General features: G+C 37.3%; 4 protein-coding genes across 5 annotated transcripts in view; 2 read left to right on the forward strand and 2 right to left on the reverse strand.

Moving 5' to 3' along the window:
- Positions 1 to 7,775, reverse strand: part of elp2 (elongator acetyltransferase complex subunit 2) — a 29,028-nt gene extending 21,253 nt beyond the window's left edge. Inside the window, exons 1-9 of the mRNA XM_044138690.1 lie at positions 7,446 to 7,775; positions 7,234 to 7,312; positions 5,235 to 5,305; positions 4,903 to 5,047; positions 2,953 to 3,030; positions 2,741 to 2,805; positions 2,559 to 2,625; positions 324 to 470; positions 4 to 99 (exon numbers count right to left, since the gene is read on the reverse strand). Of these exons, the coding sequence (XP_043994625.1) occupies positions 4 to 99; positions 324 to 470; positions 2,559 to 2,625; positions 2,741 to 2,805; positions 2,953 to 3,030; positions 4,903 to 5,047; positions 5,235 to 5,305; positions 7,234 to 7,312; positions 7,446 to 7,577 (880 nt within the window). The 5' untranslated portion in view covers positions 7,578 to 7,775. The remainder of the gene's footprint in view (positions 1 to 3; positions 100 to 323; positions 471 to 2,558; positions 2,626 to 2,740; positions 2,806 to 2,952; positions 3,031 to 4,902; positions 5,048 to 5,234; positions 5,306 to 7,233; positions 7,313 to 7,445) is intronic.
- Positions 7,776 to 9,512: 1,737 nt separating this feature from the next.
- Positions 9,513 to 13,912, forward strand: LOC122843702 (glutathione S-transferase A-like). The gene is made up of 6 exons (XM_044138692.1): positions 9,513 to 11,899; positions 12,041 to 12,106; positions 12,322 to 12,427; positions 13,007 to 13,122; positions 13,391 to 13,476; positions 13,581 to 13,912. The coding sequence occupies exons 1-6, from the start codon at positions 11,732 to 11,734 to the stop codon at positions 13,708 to 13,710; spliced, it is 672 nt and encodes a 223-aa protein (XP_043994627.1). The 5' UTR covers positions 9,513 to 11,731; the 3' UTR covers positions 13,711 to 13,912.
- A 2,011-nt stretch (positions 13,913 to 15,923) lies between these two features.
- On the forward strand, positions 15,924 to 20,090 carry LOC122843703 (coagulation factor XI-like). The gene is made up of 9 exons (XM_044138693.1): positions 15,924 to 16,084; positions 16,171 to 16,321; positions 16,879 to 16,988; positions 17,148 to 17,310; positions 18,468 to 18,586; positions 18,680 to 18,812; positions 18,909 to 19,015; positions 19,243 to 19,402; positions 19,507 to 20,090. Exons 1-9 carry the CDS (start codon positions 16,024 to 16,026, stop codon positions 19,619 to 19,621), a joined length of 1,119 nt encoding a protein of 372 aa, XP_043994628.1. The 5' UTR covers positions 15,924 to 16,023; the 3' UTR covers positions 19,622 to 20,090.
- Positions 20,091 to 22,504: 2,414 nt separating this feature from the next.
- Positions 22,505 to 25,673, reverse strand: part of LOC122843706 (coagulation factor XI-like) — a 57,916-nt gene continuing 54,747 nt past the window's right edge. For both annotated transcript variants that reach the window (XM_044138696.1, XM_044138697.1), the window contains exons 5-11: positions 25,311 to 25,420; positions 24,865 to 25,027; positions 24,237 to 24,355; positions 24,015 to 24,147; positions 23,794 to 23,900; positions 22,863 to 23,022; positions 22,505 to 22,786 (exon numbers count right to left, since the gene is read on the reverse strand). In XM_044138696.1, the coding sequence (XP_043994631.1) occupies positions 22,678 to 22,786; positions 22,863 to 23,022; positions 23,794 to 23,900; positions 24,015 to 24,147; positions 24,237 to 24,355; positions 24,865 to 25,027; positions 25,311 to 25,420 (901 nt within the window). In that variant the 3' untranslated portion in view covers positions 22,505 to 22,677. The remainder of the gene's footprint in view (positions 22,787 to 22,862; positions 23,023 to 23,793; positions 23,901 to 24,014; positions 24,148 to 24,236; positions 24,356 to 24,864; positions 25,028 to 25,310; positions 25,421 to 25,673) is intronic.

The following is a 25,673-nucleotide window of genomic DNA, read 5'->3' on the forward strand; positions in this document are numbered from 1 at the left end:
TACCTTTATAGACAGGGGGCTGCCAGCTGACTCCATAAACCCAGTTCTCATGTCCTGCCAAGACAGTTTCAAGGGACACTGCAAACCTCGAGACCGTTCCTGTGAAAAGAGCAAAACGGCCAAAAGACAACAACAAACATATCAGTAATATCAGGTAAACATGCCCTGATATTAAATCGAATACAAATATATGTTGTACTGATTATAGGGAACATGAAAGACTTTCTCTATAAAAAAAAAAAAAAAAAAGAAAAAAACGTCATCTTTTCTCATTTGCTTAATTAACACATTTTTCTGTAATCAAGTCTGGCTGGCCCATTCACCTCTGTCCTTCACTTCAAAAACGTCCTCTTTCATTTTGATGACGGTCTGATCATCTTCTGTGTGGGCGTCTGTGCCAGATTTGCCGCAGAGCCTCCACACTCTGATGAGAGAATCCTGTGAACAGCTGGCTAATAACAGCTCGTCCCCTGAATGAGACACAGACAGAGAAAACCTGAAAATCTGCTCTCTAAGAAACCTCAAAGTTACAAGGTCTAACGCTGAATGTGCTGAGAAATCTCCACTAAAGGTCCAACATCTACTTTATATTATGCATATAATAGATGAGAGGAAGAGTGACATGACACCGTTATAAACATAACACCTGTAATGAACATGAAGGAGTCTTCATAAACGTTTATGACTGTTGTCATAAAATGTCATTCGGTGAATGACACTTTTAATGTTAAGAGTGACTTCAGCTGAGTTTTATTAGTCACACAAAAAAGGGGGAAAATTGAAATATTCTGTATTATAAAGTAAAAATGAAATAGACCAATGAAAACACTAAACTGCTGCAAATTTGATTGACCAAACTAGTCAAATGTTTTAAAGCCTATGTTGTCCTTGTACAATTAAGCATTGAAAGTTTTAGATCAAGAGCCAATGAATCATTGTAAAATCCAGAAAAGATATTATCTTTTAAGAGTTTTTTAAACAGTTCTTAATACATTTGTCTCACTTAAAAGATCCCGGTTTCAAAATTGTTTGCCACCAGTAAACAAAACAATTGGTGACAAAAATGACCCAGACAGATATGTGAACACTGAAACTTCTACAATTTACATTTAATGGATTGTTTGTTTTTCTTCTCTTCATTAAATTTTTTTTGACTGTTTTAAATATCTTTTTTATAATAGCAGTTTTACACGTCAAATTCTTAATTGTATTAAAGATTTTTTTTTTTTACTGTTAGTTTTAAATATATTTCTTTGTATTCTTTTTTTTTTTTTATAACCTGCATTATAAGTATTGAGAAATCTTTGCAAATATTTTGCTTAGTTTGATTTGAAAGCCATGGGCATAAGGTTGGGGTATTAAGCAAAGGAGCAAAGGACAAAGATGGCCAAATTAAACAAATGAGATGAGCTCAGACTGTATTAGAATTCAGCTTAAATTAAAGATGATTCTGATTATGCTGTTAAATGTTGGACAAAGAGGGACCTAGCATTAATTTTCTGGTTATAATTATCATCATACCCCAAGGTATTATGTCCAGAGAATTTAACAGCTGCTCCATCAGGGATCAATGAGGGGTTACCATCTAGCTGTGATGTAGCCAATAAGACAGCAGGACCACAAGCCAGCACACAGACGGGTGGCAGACAAAGCCCATGCTGATTTTCTGCTGAATGTCCCTGTTTTTATACATAATGCATGACAGTTTTTTTCTGTGGTGACTAGTCTAGTTTCATCCGTGCCAAAATAGACAGACATATTATCATAATGCTATAAATTCCTCATTTGAGAAAGATGTCAAGCTATTAAGTCAATCAAAGCACTGACACTTGATAACACAAACTGTAATTTGTTTTGGTTTCTGATTGAAAGTCTGCCAAAACCACATGCAATTGTGACGGGAGAGCTTGTGTTTATTTTTAAACAGCTGAAAAAGCACCTTTATCATTCTAGAAACTAGATTTTTGTGACACTGACATACTGAATCCTAATTATAAAGTAAGGATTTTCATGTTCTGCCACTGCTGCTGCTGACCAGCCCAGTGTATCAGGTTGTAACCTTCACCTAAGGCTAGTAGAGCCACCAATTATCTGATGACCAAGCTACATGGGGCAAAAACAAAAATAAAATAAAAAAGACAGTTAAAGAATAATCCTATTTCAATTTATTATTTTTGGAACTACACCATTAATCCAACCACACCAGTCTAAATATAAATACATCTTCTCAGTCTGTTTTTTTGTTGTTGTTCATTCAATGCTGTGATAGATAACACTTGAAAATAATAAATCCAATTATTACAATTCTTCATCAAGGATTGCAACTAATAAAGGCAAGGCTAAAGGTTAAATTGCAAGTGCAGAACTAGACGTTTCTGATGTCTTAAGCTTGTTAGTTAAAGCGACAGATGTTTTTCCTGTATTTTACCGGTCAGAATGAATACTTCAAAAGCATATAAACACATGTAATCCTTCTTTCCTTGAATCTGACAATGAGGCAACAGAAACTGGCTTTCAAGCTTACAGTGTGCTGATTGCATCTTAACAGACATACACACCGGTACATGCCCACTTCACTCCACGAACCCAGTCTTCATGCCCTTGCAGTGACATGGCTTTCTGCAGCTGCAAGGGAGCCATTGCACAGAGTCAGTAGTTGCCTTCAAGCCTCAGAAGCTCAGATTAAACAATTAGGATTCATGAACAACCTACCCCTGAGGGAGGAGTAAGGCTAGCTTACCTGACCACTCTCCTGCACGTACAGATGCACCTTAGAGTCATCACCCCCGCAGGCCAGAATGGGAACTGGAAATGCACATAAAGACAAAACACACAAACCACGGGCTTAATATCAGAATATCAGTTTTAATATACAGAGGCAGTGGAAGAATGATGTAAAAGGAAAAATGTGTGTGCAACTTAAAGGATGTTGAAAGAGCAGCTTGTGCTTACCTCCAGTGCCTGGCAACAGAGCTAGACAGACATCCATCATGAAACTGCTCCCAAATGATACATTATGGAGGCACTCAACTGAGGAGACATCCACATGGAAACATTTTCAGATGTGCTGCAGCAACACAGTCACACAATTATAAACAAATGGATTGTAGGACTCAAAAAGACTTCTAATGTCTATTTTAAGTATGTTTTCACCTTATGCATAAGAAGAGCAAACTAAATAATGTAATATTTACATTGGAGAAAGAAATTCAAGCTAAACTTATTTCCAGTTTTCAGAGATACCTCTAAAGACGGTAAAGCTTCACTTGTGTCTTATTGCAGTGACAGGCAGGCAAAAAAAAAAAAAACACTCAGGAAAAGGAAACTCAAATCCCAGACAACTTGAAAAGAGGAAAAGCAGATGAAGGCGATAACTTGAAGCTCCACTGACACCAAGGTGTCAAAACATATGTCTGTCAAAACCACATAGGAATCACTGGAATTTTATATTCGAGTTAGACCCCGTAACATCAACTGACCACTGAAATAAAATCTACCATAGAATATTTGTTCAATCAATATTTTATAAAGAAGGAAAAACATTTAAATGACACGCTTAATAACAAACTGAATCATTTCAGACCAGAAGAATATTTTGTACATAGTGAAACTGATATCTACTTTAGTCATAAGGTACAGAGAGAACAATGAGCTACAAACCAAACACAAAATATCATTAATAGCATCTTACAGTGTTGCAATTCAAATAAACCATAAATAAACTCTTCATGGTCTGCTTAATATTAAAAAGGTAGAGATAAAAAAAAAAACAGCTACAGTTCAAACTGATTAAAATTTTCCATCACAACATTTCTATGGTTTAACATTCCCCTACTCCACCTGTTGCTGCTCACGGCTGGTTAGCTGGCTCAAGCCTAATATGAATCATGTTGAAGATATGGGTAAGGAGAAGAGTACATTAACTGAGAAATTAGAGCACAACAAAGAAAGAAACTATTGCAATAACTGACCCACTACCTGTTGTGATACTAACATTTTCGGTGGAGTTTTGAATCCAGAAACAGTACCAAATTTAAAGCAGGGAGTATTGTCCAAAGATAGTGGGCATCAAATGAGTATCATTTATGCTTCCCCATTCAAAGGATGAATTTACTTTAAATCCTGAAACACACCTTCCCCTAGAATAACAGTAATTCTATCAGCCACTGTAAACCTATGAGAGTTAAGATAAATTTCTGTAGTAACACCAATAGAGAATAGAAAACATGGCTCAGAGTAACAGTAACAAAAAACTAACAAAAAATTACCCAAATTGCAATCTTAGCGTTATCCCTCTGCAGACTACAAACTACCAGCTGAAACATGGAAACTCTTATCCAAGGTAAGATAAAAAGCAGTTAAAAACATAACCTGTTGAAGCTGTTGAAGTATGAAGCCATCAAATTAGAAAGTGTCGAACGCAGCAATAAGCTCAAACAGAACTGAAATAGGAGCTAGGAGCTCTTTATGAGTGGCTGCTGACTCTGTGGTGTTTGATGATTTTATCTGGAGACATTTCTCTTCAATGATTCTGCTTGGAGGCAAATCTGGTTTGTAATTCAATACTGTAAAGTGAATTATCATTTGAAACAATTCCAAGCCTTTTATCACGAAAAGTGGAAGTTAAAAACTGGTCTATAAACATTGATTACCGATGGAGCTGAGTTGTTTTCCTCAGGAGAGGTTTCATAACAGCACACTTGAGAAAAATAACAGATAATGCCCCCTTACGAGAAACGGTTATTCCTCCACTTTCTTTTAAGTAGTGAAATACAGATGTGAACAAAAAAAGTAGTGAGGCTCACAAAAATACACACATCACTGTTAACTTCCATTTTTTTTTTAGAAATGGTGATAAATAATTTCCAAATGCTTTCCATGTATGTTTTACTTGTTAATTACCTTCTTTGTTGTCACTGCAGAGCCATAATCTCACTGTGGAGTCAGATGAAGAAGAGGCAATGAGGATCTTAGAGTCCTCCAGGTAGACGGCATCCACGGCATTGACAGGACCAGTGTGGCCCTTACACTCCACCGACTGGACAAACTATGGCATTACACAAAACATTTGTATTCAAGGCTTCTATTTTTCATCACTCAAATTACAACGTGTACCATAAAAATATCATTTTCACAACACAACACTCAGATAAACACAGAATATATATTTTTTTCTAATCAGCTGAAGCTGAAGACATCTAAGACCCAGAAAAGTTGAAATGTAGGCAGTTTACCTTCCCAGGTTGAGCTTCCCAGAGGATGATCCGATTGTCTGAACCTCCTGAGACGACATGACACTCTGATCCTGTGACAATAAAATCAACACAACACAATTAACTTACAACTTGTTACCGACAAATTGGTTCAATGAAAAGTTCAGAGCCTTGAACATAAAACATTTTTAGAAAGCCCTTTTGGAAAACACAGGGTCACCTTACAAAAAAACAACAAATAAATGAATAAATAAATAAATTCAAATAAATTTAAATAAATTCCTCTTTGCTGTCATACATGACATTATGACAGCAAAGAGGACTTCTTAAATCTAAATGATAATATATGGTGAGGTCAGTGAGAGGACCTAAATTGTAGAAACACATTAATACAAACATAATTAAATGTTCCGCAAGGAAGTAGCAAAGTGGGTAAAATATTCTCAACTATGGTGAAAAGAAAATTAACTTTATTTGAAATGTAAAATAAAAAAAATAAAAAAACAGAACCTTAGAAAAAAAAAATCAACCTCTAAAGTAGATAAAACCTAAATGTAAACCATCTGAAACAGGGAGCGAAAGAGTGTTTTACTGTCTTTGTGACTTGTATAAAATGTCACTCAGTTGAATTAAAAACAACTCCAATGTGTGATCGAGTTATTGCTTTCAAAATAAAACTGCTGAACTCGTTGTAAAACTTGGTGTATTGTGTTTCACAGTCACTTTAGTCAGGGGATACAGTTTTGCTTCTGCCTATTTTCAACTGTAGCTAAAATTACAACAAAAAAAAAAAAAAACAATAATAAAAAACTTCAACAAGTAAGTCGTTCCCTAATAAACTCAATAGCAATTTGGCAAATATATGATAGCTAAATAAATGCATTGATTAAGTAATCACCAGGAAGTGTGAGTATCCACATAAAGAAGATGCTCTGGCAGTTTGTTGGTATTCATGTATGTTCTGGCACAACATCAACAAAGAAAGACATCAACAATGACCTTACATTGACAGCTGTTCATCAATCAAGGAATACCTTTAAGATCATTTACAAACAACTTTGATTCCCTCATGGTATACCAACACAGATTTTTTTTTTTTTTTTTATTCTTAGTGCAGGCCATTCTTTGTTAAACTTGTCTATTTTCCAAAAATAGAAAAGTGTATATGCCTTATAGAAGATTTTATATGCCTTAAAAAGTGTGTTAAATATCAATATAATTTGAAATAAAACGACCAAGGTATAATGGCATGCAATAAGTTATTTTTGTAAATTTTTGCAGCCTCTGTTGTTGACTTTCTAGTAGTCATCACACCACACAGAAGATGATTTGATATGTAAGAAATTAATCAAGAGAAGCGAACATTTGAAAAGCGTCACTTTTAGAAATATTGATGTGGAAACTGATGCGGAGATGTGGCCACATGCCGTTATACATTTGAAACAGCAGGTGGCGTAACCTACCAAAACAATCAAATATATTGCTAGCTGCACCAAAATGAATTTACTGTAACAGAAAATGTTTAATATTCACCCCTTTTTGATGTATTTGATTTGGTTTTCTTGTTAGTGAAACTCTAGTTATAGGTTTTATTTAATTTATTTATTTATTTATTGTGCAATAGTGTAAACCTGATGTTATTATGGTTATCACTACCTAGGAATTACACACAAAGTTGGACCGGAGAGAGCTTTCCTAGAAATAGATTTTCACACAAACTAGTAAATTTCAGTTAGATAATGGAGTAGTAAAAAGACATGCTGATAAAGAATTAATAACTGTCAATTAATCATTGCTAATGCACTGAAGATTATCCTGGCCATTAAATCATGACTAACAAGTAGTGACACATTGCTATCATATTTGGTTAAATTTTTCAAGTAATGTTTCTGTACTGAGTTTGCATGCTAACTTTACTTCCCCACACTCTTCACACACCTCACGGTTTGGTACAAATGTTCAATGTGCTTAACAATCATAATAATAAAATATATATTTTTAAAAACTTCTCCATACTCACCATTGTCTTTCTTGTGAACCCACTTGACCGCGTTTACTCTCCCTTTGTGTCCATTCAACAAAGCGACAACTCTTCTTTCCTGAAATTCGTTCAATTAATGTTACCGCAAATGTTTTTTCAGCCTTTTAAACAAACACTCCACACGAATAACGTTAGCATCAGCACTCAGCAGCGAGAAAACAACTAAAAACATGTTTTACAGATTTTATCACCTGGGGTTTGTACAAGGCCACTGAATTACATGTGCCGAAAGCCACTGTCCCTCCCCGGCCCCAAGAAACAACATTTGGAGTCCTATTTGCGCTGCATGCTACATGGCATGTCTCAATTGTGGAAGCCGCCATCTTGGCTAGAGAAGTTGTGGGGTTACTGTAAAAGACTCCGAGGGTAAACCGTTTCTGGGCATCAATGGTTCCACAGTCAAATGCGCCACAAAAACTGTAAAACTTGTTGATCTACAAATACAAACTAGAACTGGAGTGAACAAAGGTTAAGACACATAATACATTAATTTTAATTGTAATATGGATCACAAAACTGTTTTGATTACATTTTAATCATTTGAATTCAATTCCTTTCAACTCTACAACTTTTCAAAATTACAGTAAAGGCAGTGACTACAGTAGATGCGCATCAATAAACCTCAAGGTTTTATATATATATATATATATATATATATATATATATATATATATATATATATATATATATATATATATATATATATATATATATATATATATATATATATATATATATATATATATATATATATATATATATATATATATATATATATACACACACAGCTGCTTCAGAAATATTTAATCCAATGAGTGTGCTGTTTGGATTTCTTTCAAATAAATCTGAAATAATCCAACCAAAGTTATCATTACCACAGATTCTATTGGGCTGCAGGTCATGTAGTTTTTGGAGGATAACAGCAAAAATGCCTTTTAGACAGCAGATGCAGACATGATAGAACATTTTTTGAAGACGGTCTGCATTCTAAAACGGATGATTGGTGGTAAATCACAATTTGTATTTTTGTTATAGGATTAATACAAGCACAAAGACTAACAGAGCTAGATATAAAGCTAGGTAATTACAATGCTTGCTAGGAGGTAGATATGTAGCTAGCTAGTAGTGATGGCCAAATGAAGCCTGATGAAGCAGTGAAGCTTCCCAGCCCATTGCTTTGCCCGAAGGTTCATTACTTGGTGGTTCATTCATTTCTCACTACTGACATCTGTTGTTCAAACTGTGGCAGCCTTGTCACTCAGACAGTCATATTTAAAAACAGTAAATTGTTTTTAAATATTGTCACAAAGGTTTTGTCAAACTCATGTTTAGAAACAGCAGAGTCAATTAAATCCTATTCATCTAATCTATTTTAGTTATTAGAATAATTTGTAGTCAATCCTGATATATGTTGATGTCAGTGGCTGTTTTCTTTTGTCATTGACTGATTTGACAATAGACGTTTGTTTTGGTGTACTCGGAGTGCGGTGCTTGTTGTGTCAGACAGTATTCTTTGAGTTTTTACTTGCCTCCTAAAAACTAAAATCAGAAATCTCTTTTTTTCTCTCTCTGTAAGAATCTATATTTGCAAAGATGATGTGATTTTAAGTCATAACACTAAATTTAATATTTGCCAAACAATCAAATTGGTAAGCTGGTCCACACAGTGGCAAAAAAATCAAACAAACAAACAATAAAAAAAAAAAAAGCAGGAGTGCAGGAAGGAGCTCCCAGCGACTGTCGCGTGTGAGAAACTATCACATTTCTGGTCGGACAGGTTGCAGAGTGGGTGTCGTTCTAGACAGCATGGCTTCCGTGCTTCATCATTTGAATGTTTGTGCAGAAAACCAGATTGACCTGCGCAAATCTCATGTGTTGTCATGACTTTGCACAATTGAGTCTTTTTGCATGGCATTTGCTACAATCTATTCAGGATCACTATAAAAAAATGTAACTGGCTTCGATGGCATGTTTTCCAGCTGTCCGCACACCGAGACATATCTCAAGGAAATATTTTTAGTCTTTATTACTTTGTACACAAACAAAAGAAAACCTTCATAGTTTGAAAGTTAACTGTGGGGCTATTAATAGTTAGTTTATTAGGGTTAGAATTGAGCCTATCTACTCTAATTACATCTAAGTAATATTTTATCTTTTTGCATTTTACAACTTAAAGAGCACGGGTCAATTTTTTTTTTTTACAACCTTTCCGTTCAGATAGGCAGAGCAGCTAACTCATGATAGTTATGCTGATTTTTTTTTTCAACAGGATGACAAGATTTAATGAAATAGATTTTTTTTTAATGAATAAACAGTCAAACGAAGCCAAAGAATAACATGACATACTAGAATCTATTTTGAGAGGAGAAATAAGAGTGGTGCTCGATGGGACAAATTAAAATTGCTCTGTGGTGTGCATTTTCTGCTCCAGTTCTGACCAGCATTCTTACTCTGAGGCCAACAATTCAGTGCCAGAAGAACACTTCATATTAGAGGTCCATGCAACTACTGTGCCACAGTATTGTAGCCATCTCTGTCTGGTTGTTTTTATTAGGTGAACATTTTTCACACCACACACACACAGAGCTCATTTTTCTATAATACTGCGCTGTTTTGCCTCGAAAAGTCTCTAAAAGAAGGAAAATTAAAATCAGTTTTGTTGTAATTTGGGCGAGAAACAGATGTGATTTACCAGGAAAAAGAAAATTAATATAATTGAACATTAGCTAACTAATAAAGTGGAAACACATTATTAAATGCAGACAATTGCTGTTGAGGGCCTCTCTCTGCCTTGGTGATGCTCCAAAATAAAAGCCTCATTAATAAAACAAAAATTTAATCTAAAACTTTGATAAACACTCATAGCTCAGTGGTTAAAGTTTGTAACACTAAACTCCTGTGTGCACAGGAGAACATTATGAACTCTACTCATCCATCCATTCATCCTCTGTATATACAGGGAGGCGCACAAAACAGTCTATTCCTGTTTATGGCTGCCCTTTGCACAAAGAACGATAAAAGCCATCAATGACATGTCAATTAATCAAACTTGCAGTTAACAAACATGGAGAATGAATGATAGATTAACTTTACAAAAGGTTGGGGGAAAGAAGCCATTCTGTTTCCCTTTGTCTGCAGCTTTCACAATAGACCCACATATGCTTCAACCTGCTCACCTTGACGGGGTGTGTTCGCGCAAGACCAAAATGTTATTGCTTTGTTGTACAAGCGAAAATGAAAAAAACAAAGAGGAAAGAGCCTTGTCATCCCTGCACAGCAAAATACTCAAGAGGGCTTGTTAGGCAGAGCCAGCATAGTGATGAAGGTACAGATACAATATTTATCTCTTTAGTGATGAGAGAGAGAGAAGAAATGCGAGATGGGAGAGGGGAAGAATGCCCCAACGAAATAATTCCTCATAAATCAGGTTTTCCTTGTGATTTTGCCTTTTTTTTCCTATCTTTCCAGGAAGTCACATTTCGAGAATCGTCACTCGTTTTCTGTTGCTTGTAACTAGAGGGCGAAACAAGCAGCTGTTTGTTTTCATTTCATTTGGCGAGAGTTTTCTAGAAATATGAAGACGTCTCTGTTGTTGTAAAAGTTTTAGAAATTGGTTGGGATACTGCTCATGAATTCACTATCTTTTAACTTTTTTACACCTACATAACTTCTACTACTAAAAATGTGTTTGATTTTACCCCACTAAAAAGTATGCAGACTGTCACAACATTTTTACATGATAGAATCTAACTGCTTTGTTTTGTTGCAGTAGCACGCAGGAGGAATGTGATTGTGGCCTCGGCCAGCTTCCTTCTATTTGGTTTGTCCAGGGGTGAATGAGAAGTGCTGAGTCACAATGAGTTTTCAAAACCCTAGTAAGTAGTCCAGTCTTGTTTCAGGAGGATACGCCCTGGCAGCAGGAAAAGCAACTGCACCCTGGGACAAAAACCTAAAAAATAAAATCCAGCCATTATTGTTTCTGCAAGTTTTTGTTAGCATGCAGTCCATGCATGCAATTTTACTTGTTTATCTATTGCTTTTTTTTTTCTTTTCTTTTTACCATAAGGGTTAATCAGAAGAAATAAAGATCTGCAGCTCAAACCAAGAGAATTCCCCTCCTCCTTGCATGTCAGAAGCAACCTCGGTACAATCAACTGGAGCAATTACACACATTCTCACACATAGTAAAAATGAAATGAAAATGGACTTTGGCTGCAGTACCCGGTTGTTTAGGGTCGCAAAGTGAAGCAGTTCAACATGTTTAAACGAATTGTTGATTATCTTAACTGCCTAGAGTCACTTATCTTTGGTGATATCACAAACATGGGTTGGGACTCAGGTCCACCAATCCGGTTGTGGAAGGCTGGAGGTTATTATAAAAACAGGCGTGGGGAGACTTCCAGACTCACTCCTCGCTCCTTACTCCTCACTCTCTCCCTCGTCTCGCTGCTGGGAAACAACCTCGGATCCTGCGACAATGGCCAAGGACATGACTCTGATGTGGGGCTCCGGCTCTCCTCCCTGCTGGAGGGTCATGATCGCCCTGGAGGAGAAGGGCCTGCAGGGCTACAACAGCAAACAGCTGTCCTTTGAAAAGGGGGAACACAAGGGGAAGGAAGTGCTCGCCATCAATCCCAGGGGTCAGGTAGGTTCATGTCATTCAATTCTGCGACACAGAAATTGTAAAAAAATAAAAAAACACATTCTTTGACGCACTCACTAATACATGGAGTGCTGGTCTGCAGAAAGTTATTTGATTTTAAACATTATGCTCTCTGTCTTGAAGCTTCCTGCCTTCAAACATGGAAACATTGTCCTGAACGAGTCCTACGGTGCTTGCCTGTACCTGGAGGTGAGAACCTATTGAAAGTTTTATGCAGCCATGTGCCTCCAAAGAGTTAACAGGAGGAAATAAGGGGGGAGGGACGCTTTTCCCCTTTGCATTCAGCGCTATGTTGCAGACAAAGAGAAACCTTACACCACAGAGGGAGCTGAAACTAGAGCCTCCCTTATAACTTGTTGCTCATAATTTATGCTCTTTTTTTCTCCTTCTGTCTCCGACAATAGGAGCAGTTCAAGAACCAAGGAAACAAGCTGACGCCCGAAAACAAAGCAGAAGTTGCACTGATGTACCAGCGCATGTTTGAGGGGCTAACACTCTTTGACAAAATAAGTAAGCTTGCCTAGACACGCCAGGAATTTAAAGTATTTCACTTTTATTGCACATTTAAGGATAAGGATAAACACCTTACCCCGATACCCTGAGGTCCACCTTGTGGAACTTTTGCACCATGTTGCACCTGGCAACGTCAAGCACCATGTTTGCAACCTTAAAACCCTCTGAGAGTTGTCATGTCTTCAGTGGGCCTCCCCAGGAGGGAGTGGTGTTACATCAGATGTTCCCTCCTTCCTCATGAGGTCCCGATTTGTTCAAAACAAAACACACACCTTGTGCGAGCTAAAAGAGCAAATGAGGTCATGTCAAAATCTTAATGTTAATCCCACAGAGGATCACATGATAGCTGGCGTGCACAGACAAAGCCACAAGATATTTGACCCCATTTCACAGGGCAAGGAAATAACAGATAAGTGACAAGGAGGTGCACGGCATGCCTTTTTCTTGTCTCCTTGCGTGACACTCCTGACCGATCCCGATCTATGTTGCACACAAGGAAATGGCAGCAATCATGGGGGTTGATGTTTGCCACACCGGGAAGTCGCTCTTGCTGATTGCATGTTTTTCTCCCATCAGAACAATCCCTCTTCTACGACCGCTTCGTCCCCGAGAACGAGAGGCACGACTCCGCCAAGAAGAGGAACGCCGAGGGACTGAAGGAGGAGATCAAAATCTGGGAGGGGTACCTGCAGGTCAGCAAGATACCCTGCAAAAATCTTTTGGTTTGGCATTTGTTTTTACTTTTTACTTTTTGTTTTTCCTTTGGTACTGTTAAGACTGGAATGCCTTATTAGAAACTCGTGCAAAAAAGAGCATGAGGAATTCCGTGGACTCTTTGTTTGACTCTGTTGTTGCTTGTCTCAGGACACTTAATGTGGTGTTAGTCCTCATTTCTGACTGTTGGGACATAAGTGATGTAAAGGCATACAATTAAAAACATGTTGCTTTATGTTCTTCTAGGCAACGGGTCCATACCTTGCAGGAAAGAGCTTTTCTCTGGCTGATGTCATCATCTTCCCAGTGATCGCTTTCCTCTTCCGCTTTGGGTAAGCAGGCGAAATTATTCCAAATCGCTTCAAACTGAATGAAAGAAAAGTGAGCTGAAGGAAACGGTGACATTAAATTCTTTTTCGTTTTAAATTATCTGCAGCTTGAATGAGGAGCACTTCCCTAAACTGGCAGCTTACCAGAACACTGTGAAGGACAGACCCAGCGTCAAGAACACCTGGCCTTCCAACTGGAAGGACAGTCCAGGAACGGATGCACTGAAGGACCTTTGAGCTGGAAACAATGTTCCCTTTCCACTTACTATGAAGCTACATCTTCTGCTGCACTACTGTAGAGGTTTACATGTTAAACAAAAACCAGACAAACACTTTTCTTTCACTTTTAGGTGCTTACCTGATACCATTTGTATGTAATTTCCTATAAAGATGTGTGTGTTTGGTGCTGTGACCAACAAAATAAATAGAAATGAAATTAGTTCGTCTTCGTTTTATCATTCTTATTGTGACACTCGCATTAGCTTTTCTCCAGGTCAATTTATGAATGAGATATATCCATTTATTGCCAGGTTTTTGAAGAGGAAGAGCAGCCCCGGCCCACGGCTGCTCCACCCTGCTCCTTCAGACTAGCCAGCAGCAATTAGCAAACATCTGGTGGAACTGCTCATTATAGGAGCTGCTTCTCAGTGAAATGCTAGTCAGAAACGTTAAAGCGTTAACAGAGGAGCCATGATGTGATGACTTCCTGAAGGCGGAGTTTCAGAAAGATTAGGAGTTTTTAAAGCGACACAGGCCCAATTTCAAGGCGTTAAACTAAACGTTTTCCTTTACATCACATTTGATACATATAGTATTTTTTCCTAACAACGGAATTTAACATAGTTACTTCATTGTGCTATAAAATGGCCCTTTGTGCATGGAAAACACATAAAACTAAATAGTGTTAAGTGAAAGCCCCCAGTTACCTACGAGAAAGACTCACAGTAAGGATACTGCTAGTATGCTTTCAAATAAACAAAACAATGACTTCACATGAAGAAAATTTAAGATTTGGAGAGGCCTAACAAGAGTCCAGCTCTAAATCTGATGAAGAGAACTGAGGACCACGTGCTGCCATTAGAATCTGACACATTTGGAGAATGTGTTTGCGTTTGGCGGATCAAATTCTGTCAAGCAATCCTGAAAGCTGTAGATAAGCTCCATTTCAAGTGAGAATCATTTATTATTGTTTTACTTTGTTACTATGGTTTGTACACTGTTTGAAATCCCCTGTAAATTATTAATCGGAGGATTTATTTTTGACACAAGTTTTAACTGAACTAGATTCAGTCTAGAGCAAAAAAAAACGGTGGCTGGCAATGAAATCAGTAAATGAGTAAACATCATCACCCTATGCAGGATTGCCACCAGAAGATAAGGCTGCGTTCGTCCATCAATGAAAACATGAAGAAGTTAATCATTTACATGGGGCCTGGCTCTATTTCCAGAAAACTGATTGTTATGTAACAGCTTAGAAGATTCAAGTGAGAGGTTTGTCCGTATACTTCTTTAATTGAAAAAAATGCAGCAGTTTGAGGTTGTAACATGGCTATGTTTGATACAAGAAGATGTGACTGTGTAATGCTTATGATTACATGCTCCATTTCCCGAAAACAAGCTTATCATTACATAACAGCTGAACCCAGCCAAAAAAGTTGCAATGCTGAGGGAGGAATCACGGTTTTCTCAAGGCACTGATTCTAGGTCCATTGAGCAGATGTCGCCCCCTGTAGGACACTCTGGTCTTTTGCAGAGAAAGTAGCGTTGGAGAGAAGGTTGAAAACTCCATATTAATCATATACTTTTTACATTTTTTTTAACTTTTCATTATGAAAGACGTAGTTTAAAAGCACACAAAAAGAAGAATCCATAAAAAGGCATGGCGGAAGAGGTTTCGTTACAAAACCGAGTAATTTAAGAGCCTGAAAGATGGAGGATATTGATTTATTATTAATAAAGTTCTGGATTCATGGATTTAAAAGTATAATAAAACCTTCAGAAAGTGCAAAATGACGTTGGCTGGGATCAGTCTTTAAGTTTTATTTATGATTCATGACCTTTCTTTGTTGACGGTTTTAAAAACTGAAAGGTTTGTCTGTGAATTGAAGCTGAAGTTTGTTTGTGATGCACTTCATTGCAACAAAAAGATACATCTTGGTGTCAAAAGATCACGTAAACAGCAGCTTAGATTTACAATCCATTTGGACTTTAATGTTGCTGTAACCTTTACTGCATTTTGGGGGGGATTTTTAGCATGAGTAAGTCAAGACAAAGTAGTGCATAATTGTAAAGTAATGTGTTATATTTCAATTTTAACAAAATTCTACTGCATCTTTTTCTGCATGCTGAAAAAAGGACCTTGACATGCAGGAAAACTAAAAGTTTCGAAATGCACACAGACTGTCTAAAATGTGACACAATCCGACTGTATAAACAGGCTGTGAGCTAACTTGTTCTTTGACTTCTTTGTAAACTTGTCCTTTGACTTGGTATTGCAGAACCAGTTCTTTCAAAAGCAGAGGGAGCTAAGCCCTGTATCCGCAGAAGAAGATGGGAAGCTGTTCGATTCTGGTGGGCCTTCTGGTGGCTAGCAGCTTTTCCTTCAGTAAAGGTAGCACACTAAAATGACTAGTTATTTCCAGAATGTCTATGCCATTATTTATCATATGTAAACCTTTGGTCTTCTCTTTCCTTCAGCGTGCCCTAATGGACTTCAGGAGAACGTGGATTTTTCCGGATCAGACATAACGTCTCTCTTTTCTCCTACCGTGGAGCACTGTCAGCAGCTGTGCACTCAGCACCCCGCCTGCCTCTTCTTCACCTTCAGCAGGCCCGACCGTGACAACAGGTAAGACACACACTAACTGAAATAATAGTTCAAGAGAGGAAGAATTCCAATGAGAATTGCCCCAGAGAAGAAAGAAGAAGTCAAAAATAAATACATAATTGGATTAATATAGTTAAAATATAAAATAATATAATAAATGGAATTTTAAAAATTATGAAATTCAGAGGAAAAAATATAAACGTATTTAAAGATGTTAGGGGAAAAAAAGACTTAACTTAACTTTTCTATTGTACAAATGCTTATCTGTTTTATCTGCAACTTTATTTAAATATTACTAATATTTAAGATATTTAATGTTTAAGTCCAGAATATTTCCGCGTTTTCTTGGCCAAGAACTGTAATTTACATTTGTGATTAGTATCTTTTTAAAATTACTTCTTTACATTTTAATATTTTATATATACTTGTGGTTTTACTAAAGTTGATGATAATTTTTATTTTATTTGCATTGTATTTTATTTTCAATATATTTGTGTCTTTAATAAAGTTGATGATGATTAACGATGATAATGCTGCAACCCCCCACCCCCTTTTTTTTTTTTTTCAATTCTCTTCAGTCCCTTTCACTGCAACCTCAAATCCAGCTCCTCTGGGCAGCCATCTTCCCAAATTTCCCTTTTGGGCGTCACCTCTGGCTTTTCTCTCAAGTCCTGCAATCCAGATCCAAGTAGGCTCACACGCTGAAAAATTACAAATTATTATTTCATGAGCAGAAAAAAAAACAGCAACATTTTATTAAGATTTTAAGCAAAATTAGGAGAGGACTTCACCGGGAGGCTTGTCTATGCTAACCATGGCTTCCTGAATATTCTCCGGTTTCTGCCAGGGCCTTGTTTTTCGCAGGTCTTCCAGAACGTGGACTTTCTTGGAGCAGACTACAGAGCCTTGTTCACGCCTGACTACCAGGAGTGCCAGAGAGTCTGCACACAGGATCCTGGGTGTCAGTTCTTTACTTTTATAAAAAGGGAATTCACAGACCAAAACTTCAGGTAAAAGTTAAATATCTTCTCATTAAAGGTGTAGAGTGCAAGATCTTCAGTAGAGATAAAGTGATGTGAAAGAAAACACTCAGCAATGTTAACAATGAAAAATCTGCTGTTGCAAACCTGACTGAAACAATGATTAAAAAAATATACAAACTTGAACTTAAAATGTTTTTGCCCAATAAGCAAAGTGTGGCATGCATCAGAATTGTTAATGTAATCTCAACCACTAGAGGGCGTGCTAAAGTTTAAAAAGAAGGGCAGTGACTGATGCTCATACATTGATGTGGATTATTTGAAAATGTGGGCTCAACATTAGTTTAACATTTCTAAAGTGAAGTTCAGATGACATGTTGTAAACAAAGCTAACTGGCCACTACCTGCAGTAGATCAGTAGTAGTTCTGGACCAATCAGAGACAAATTTGAAGACGAGCAGAATCTAAAATAAGTACAAATTGATTATATCAAATATGCCACACAAACGAAATTTACTTGGGTTTTTACTAAATTTGTAAATCTAGCTTGTAATCAGCTAGATTACAAGCTAGCTGTAATCAGGTAGCAAACTGCTGTTCTGTGTAGAATATTCATTCAACAATCATTAAATATAGATTGGTGGTAAACATTTGCTGCCATATTGCAATGATTTAATTACAATTGGAATGACCTTTCTGCAAACTAAGTTTTATATAGCTAAATACAGGCTTTTACCAAATCAAGCAAATGTCCACAAAAGCATTAAAATTCATCACTAATGAGAATTAATGAGATGAGTATAGAGGTGCAAACTTTTGTGTTTTAGTTAACATTTGAAAGAAGAAAATACTACATAATCTTGATAATTCCATCAGAGTGGTCAACTGCTGAATGAATCTGAAACAAAAACAAAGCTCCACTTTCTTCAACTAACTGGAACTGCTTGTGTTTAGAGGTATTTGCGGTACCATGACCCAGGTCGCGTCCATATTTTCTCATGTCAACGGGAGACAATGACTCTCTCAGTGCACTGCCCTGCATTGCTCGTGCTAAGCATTTGTTTTTGTGTTGATAAGTTTCTGATGATTACTTAAATCCCTGTAATATGCTCTTCGCAAGATATCACGCAGCAGGGCCTCCGAACATCTTGGCTCTGCCATTTAATGCCTGTTTTCTTTGCTTCTAGATTCAAGTGCCACCTTAAGTTTAGCTGGAGTGTCCCAAGGACTCCTATTGTGGAGAAAAAGGCTGGAGTCACATCTGGATTTGCCCAAAAAACCCAACAGACTCAAGAACTTGGCACACGTAAACAAATATCAAGAGCTAAAACTCTGGTGTTTTATTGTTTTATAATTTTCATGTTGTTGAATTTTTAATTTTTTTTTGTGCCATTTGCAGCATGTGAGAACCAGTTTTTTGCAAACACCGACATCCCGGGAAGCGACCTTGAGCAGGAGAATTCTGTTTCCGTTGAACACTGTCAAGTCCTGTGTTCGGCTCATCCAAAGTGCACCTACTTCTCCTACAGCAGGTAGTAAATGATTCATGTATCACAACAGTTCTGATTGGTCGATCCAGCTGTGACGTAGCACGTTTAAAACCTTTTAAAATCTTTGCGATTCCGCAGCAATGACTTCAAATGCTATTTGAAGAACAACCTCAACAACTTGACAGCTACACCAAAAGACGGAATCACATCAGGCATACCGGCACACTTCTGTCAGCTTGATGACAGTAAGTAGCAAGAATCAACGCAAACACTAAACAGAACACACTTTCTGCTCTCTGCTCATTAGCAGAGACGTATTGAAGCAAAGTCCAGAGCTGAAATAAACGTTGGAGTTCTTCGAGTTACGTCAAGTTTAGTTGGTTAATTACTAATGCTACCATAACTGTGCCCATTCTAGACTCGCATGTTATTTTAATAGCGGAGATTTGACCAAATACGTCTTTCCTACCAGCGTGGGTCAAGCAGAGCTATGAAGGTGTGGATTTCCGTGGCTCCGACATTCGATTCGAGGAGATGGATACGGCAGAGCAGTGTCAGTCGAAATGTGATGAGGACCCCAACTGCCTGTTCTACACCTACATTGATGAAAACTTCTCTGACCGTGCATTCTGGTACAGTGTTTCTTATCCAAACAGCTTTATTGAAATTCTGGTAGAAATCCATTAATGTTGCCACTTTGTCGCTGAACCGATATTTCCTGTTGTCACTGTTGCAGGCGTCGCTGCTATCTGAAGAGGGTCATCACCATGCCAGCTCCTCCCAAAGTTTCCAAACTAGCCAATGTTGTGTCTGGCTTCAGCCTGAGAAACTGCGAAAAATCACTTGTTTAAAAAGACAGAAAGCTTTCAGAAATAAACTTTTACTTTTATTTTTATTTGATGGAAGCGTTCCAAATACATCTTTCCTGCCAGCTTACTTAATAAGGATGTTTGCGTGTTTCAATAAGATCAGTTGGATACAAATGTCTAAGTTTGAATAGATAGGAAAATAATAACTCAAAAATTAGTCACACAGGTTGTTTTCACATACTCTACCTGTGGGCTTACCGGAAATATCCAGTCATTATAAATTGAGCCAAAACAACAAATCAAGGGAAAGGACACCATTGGCTGAAATTTCCAAATACACGCCAATAGGTGTTACATCCTATAAAAGTGTTATAATCATTAAAATTGGGAGATTTCATACATTTTGTAAGATCTTGGAAGTTCTGTTGTAACAATTGAATTTGTTGATGTGCTAAACGTTTTAGCACATCATTTATTTAGATCTGCTAAATAAATCTCCCGAGTCCTGTGATGATTTTTTTCATTCCATGAGTTTGCCACTTTTCATTCCCCAATATAATATGACCACAAAATCATGATGTCACAGCAAGTCCTCTGATTGTTGCATGCTGTTTTTTTTTTGTTTTTTTTTCTGAACTGCTGGAATGGAGCAAAGACCCACCAAACACCAAAATTATTGAGATAAAGTTCTGAGGTCTTCTATAACATTCCAGATAAGTCATCATTGGTTTATTGGTGCAATTTGGTTGACCAGTTAAGCAGCCAGCCCTTATAATATTTATCCAGATTCCATAACGTTTTCTCTATGTTTGTAATGTCTAAAGATAGAATATTGTCAACTGAATACACATAGAAGTGAAAAAAACAGGTGAGGAAGAGACATGAAGAGACCTGGGTGCACAGCTGCTGGCAGTGCTCTACAGACGGAGAGAACAGACATCTTATATCTGATCCAGACGTATCCACAAGTAAAGGATAAATATCAGGTCAAATTAGGTCAAAGGACATTTTTGCAACCTGCTGGGTCTCCTGTCAATTCAAGAGGCCGGAAAAATTCCCTCATGGTCTTGCTAGTGCAGCCAGTGAGGCAGAACGGAAACCAAGTCTAAATTTTAAAAAAACATTTGCCTGTCTGATAATTATAATGTGCTGAGAAGCTCTTCATTTAAACAGGTACAGTCTAAAACCATCAAAACAGTGTTCCATCTTATATTGGTCACATTGACTTGTGTTATCTGATTTGAATGGACATGTTGAAATGTCACTGCAGCGAGGTGGACATTGCAGGCAATGGGTGACAGACTGGCGACGGGTCAACGGTCCATCCCAGACAGGAAGAAGCGGTTACTGAATAACAACCTCCATGCCTTTTGCCTTTCAGCATTTCCCATCATGCAACTGCCCTGTTTTATGAAAAGAGGAATTCAAAGTTAACTTGGGATCTCATCTTTGTGCTCAGTTAGTTTTACAGGAAAGTAATAACCGCCTTGCAGTCTTAAATTTGTGTGATCTTGGGTTGGTGATTAATGTGCTTGCCATTAATGATGTTCTGCGTGAACTCATGTCTGTCTGTTGATTCTTCTGTTGCTTATGTTCTGTTCGTTGATCTGGATTCCTTAATTTTTTTAAATTAGTTTTTTGACATTTTCAATAACTATTCACAAAATGTTGTGCCATGCGAAGATTTTATCAATCCAGTCCTGTTGTGCTAAAATTCCATTTTGTGTCACAGGAATTAAACCAATTTGATACAATCTCATGAACCTCATATGTGAGTAAAAATCTGCATAACCTGACTTATTTTGAAAAGTCTCTTTAAATGTTATTGTAGAGTCATAGATTTAGTGCAAGTAAACTTGTATTTATGTAAGTGTTAGTGTGGTATTTCAAAGCACAAGAAGTCTATGGACTCAAGACTACATTGACAAAGCTACCGTAATCTGTTTTTGCTTGGACCAGAAAAGTAAAAACTGTGATCTTGGCATCTTGGAACAGAAGCTTGACATTTAGTTCCGTTTATATTGTTGTAATGTCATGACCTTTTCATATAGTGTATATGTGGACTTTCAAAGTATGGTTTATGATATTACACTGTTTTGTTAACTCACCTGCTCAGGGGCTACTGATGGAAACTAGCTAGAGGTGCATCGCCCCCGTTTTAAATAAACTAAACTTAAATTACACCGTGTTGGATCTCAAGTGAGGCTCTTTGTCTGTTCTATTACCTCTGCTGTCGGATGCTGAGAAGTTAACATATTGTTATTTTATTCTTACACTTTCCCAATACGTTATGAAATCCCTTTACTTTGAGCTGTTGTGAAACATTTCAGGTATTAGTAGCTCTTAAGTTTTAACCAATTCAGTTGAATTCAATTGAGTCCTTTTCAATTTTATGATCTGGCCCATACCTCACACCACTCAAAATATTAACGGTCAATACTGTAGGTATCAAAGTGTAATTAAATGGAAATGCTATTCCAGCTTTGCAAGGAAAGTGGTGCATTGAATTTTTTTTACTTCAATGCCCTACTTAAATGTTAATGTTATTGTATAGTCCTAGATTTAGTCCAAGTATATTTTTCATGGGATATTACACAAATCCCATGAACTTATTCATGGGATTTGTGTAAAATCTGCAGCATGATTTCTAATTCTCTATCTCAGATTAAAGGCCTGGAAGATGAGTCAGTTATATAGTTTAGGTATTTAATATATATCAACTGAGATTTGGATTTTCTTAATACTATAAATGTGTTTTAAAAGAAGAATGACAACCTCAACTTTCAGCTGTTTGGAGCTACGCTGATAAAATACTGTTCCACTGTGTTTTCAGATGGAACACTGTCATGTAGGCTGAGAACAATGTGTAAAATATGCCTGGCCTGTTGAATGTTCTTTAGTAAGACAAAAAAAAAAATGACCGAGATATTTCAAAATCAAACCAAAACCATTGCTGGATAGTTTAATTTTTTTTAAACTTTTTTTCATACACCAAGACACAGGAAAAAAAAAATCTGTAAATATTTGCTTGACGTTAACAGACAAATTCTGTCACATGCAAACAGAGCTTTAGATTTTTTTTTTTTATCCTGAGACTTTTATACACTTCTGCAGTTCCTCAAGGTGAAGCCAGACATGACATTGTCCACTTTCTTAACTTGGGAAGGCATAGGCATGGTGATGACTCGCTTCATAAAGCAGCGGTGCCTGCAACACAAAAACACCAATCCATGTATCACTGCTGTAGCCAAGTGTGAACATTTGATGAGTAGAGAGAGCATACTGCTGGTCGGGGTGGATGAAGCTCCCGTTGTGGTAGGTGTAGAACTGACAGTTGGGGTCCTCTGTGCACTTCTCCTGGCAGATGTCCACAGAGGTCACCACCTCAGACCTAAAGTCAGAGCCATGAAACTCGATGTCTTCGTAGGTCAGCTTAGCCCAGCCTGTCAGCAAAAGTAGGTTTTAAGGTTAGATTTTGACAGCAAACTACTTCAGGGACATGTTGAGAAAAACAGCAGCTTCCTAGAATGGAAATAGTGCAAAAGGTTTGGCACAAGGAGTGCATTTAAACTCTAACACTTTGAAATACTATCATAAAATTTTATTGTAAATGGAAGATTAGGGAAATTAAGTAAACTAGAGTGTTTCAGCCTCTGTAAATTAATTGGCTGAGATTAAAACAACCAATCTTTGATAACTGTCTATTTGCTCAAATATAGTTGTGAACAAACTGAGATTGAATTTGTAGCTTCAGAGTGCAAACAAGAACAAGTGACGATTATTATATTTGCACTTTTACAAAATACTCTTGCTATTTTCATTTCAGCTTAAATACAATTATTAAGCCATTTAAAGTCTAAATTCCCATTCTTAATAAAATAGTATAAATATGTTGGATCAATGATCTGTGTAAAAAGTCAAACTTTTATGGGAGGTCCCTTATGGTTTCAGGGCTCTAAGCAGCAAGGAACTCTAATGATAAACACTATGAAAATCAAACCAATTTAGATGAAGAGTTTAGTTATGTAGCACTATTCACATACAAAACAATTCAACTGGATGGAAAGGAAAGATTCATGTGACAATTTTTGTCTCTGTGGAAGCCAAACTGCCATAGATTCAAATACAGCAAAATGAAGACAGGTGTGTTTTAAACTGCGTTGCTCGTGGAAGTGTGTTCTGTTCTGGCTCTCGTGTTGATTAGCTGAACGTACTCTCGTCAATCTGACAGAGGTGAGACGATATTCCTGACGTGAAGTTGCTTTTCGTTTTGGCCACCATGCTGTTTGGATTGTTCTTCAGAAGACACCTGAAGTCGTTACTGTAAATATAAGACAACAATCAAAACCTTTAAAGTTTCTCTAAAGTAATCAAAGGATCAAAATAAATCAAAACCATAATCTATAAATATCTTAGACAGACTCATGCTCCCTACCTGCTGAAAGAGAAGTAGGTACATTGTGGATGGACGGAGCATAGGAACTGACAATGTTCGGGAGAGACGGCTTCTGACTCCAGGAAGTCATTTCCTCTGAAGTCGGTGTTTGAAAAAAGATGGCTCCGACAAACTGCGCGAAGCACAAAATAAAGGCTATAAGGAGGCAAAACTGTCGATGTACATCACGTCGCCGCAGAGACACTCCAGTCATCTGCATACCTGTGGCAAAGTATTGAGTGAGTTGTGGTTTCTGGGAGAATCCAGAAACGACTCCAGTCTTTAGCACTACAGCAGTAGGTCTGGGCACGTACCAGCTGAATTTAAGGTGGCACTTGTACCTAGAACAGAGGGAACAACAAAGTTTTCTAAAAGGCACAGACGATCTGGTCATTAGATTAACACAAAAACAAAAAACAAACAGTTTCAAGGTGGTTCAGGAGTGTACCAGGGTTTGGTGATCAATTTTGTAACTGTATCATCATAGCTGTGGTGTTTTGTCTAGGACTTTAAGCACCAGTGGTACTAGAAGCCATTCCCATCTTTTAGGGATTGGTTGTCCTGAGTGACTCCTAAAGCAGCAGACAGGTACCAGGGGATCAAAAGCTTCTGTAGGTGGAGGAACGTGGTCGGACCCAGACTCAGGATATGACGGGTTGATTATTTCCATAATCCATATGCTATGTGGACATCACTACCAAAGATCTGCTGTTGTCATACCAACCTTCCAGACCTCACGTCTTCTGGTTCTGGCTCTGGCTTTGGTTTGGGTATACATCACCCATACCAAACAGATAAACAACAACAATAACAAAAATACCATTGATATTGTTGGGTAGTTCAGATTTACCTGACCTCTGGAGATGAGAAGTTTCCCGTTATAAACGTAAAAAACTGACACACCGGATCAAGCGTGCAAACCCTCTGACATTCCTCAAAGTTAACAGTGAAAAAGGTTTTGTAATCCCCACCGTGGAAGTCCGCATCCTCAAAAACCTGAGGAAAACAAGTCCCTGGAACCATGGCAACAGAAATATGGTCAATATACGTTAGAAAAATCTAGACATGCATGGGTTTTGTGTGTGTGTGTGCGTGTGTGTGTGTGTGAGGGGGGCCGGGGGGAAGACAAGTAAGAGTCACAGGTTTACAATTATATTCACTCAGGAGTTTTGTTTTGTGGGAAAAAAGACTATAAGAATTTTTACAATTAATTTTCATCACCACATTAATATGGGAACAAGATATAAACACCAAATGATTTACAGCTACAGCATTGTAAAATTTAAGTGAACTTACTTGGCTCCAGATTGCAGGGTTTGAGAGAATAGCCAGAATTGACACCCATCAGTAAAATCTGAGCCTGTGGGTGTCCGGAAGAACTTGATTTCAGGTAGCATCGAAAACGTCTGAAAAGAGAAGAAGAAAAAAAATTGCTTTTAAATACATGGAACTTTTTTTAGTACTTGAGTGTTTTATAAAGCATATTCTGCCTGCCAGCTCTCTGGTAAAATGAAATAGTGAGTTAAAGATATTTCTTACCAAAGCCTGTGTCAACTTTCAAATCTTTTTTTGCTCTCTTTCTAAAAATGCATTTCAAGCTATTTTAATATTAAATTTTGCACAGTGTCTTGGTGAAATCTTTTATTTGTGTTTTTATTG

Source organism: Gambusia affinis, linkage group LG14 (assembly GCF_019740435.1).
Source record: "Gambusia affinis linkage group LG14, SWU_Gaff_1.0, whole genome shotgun sequence".
Taxonomy (NCBI): Eukaryota; Metazoa; Chordata; class Actinopteri; order Cyprinodontiformes; family Poeciliidae; genus Gambusia; species Gambusia affinis.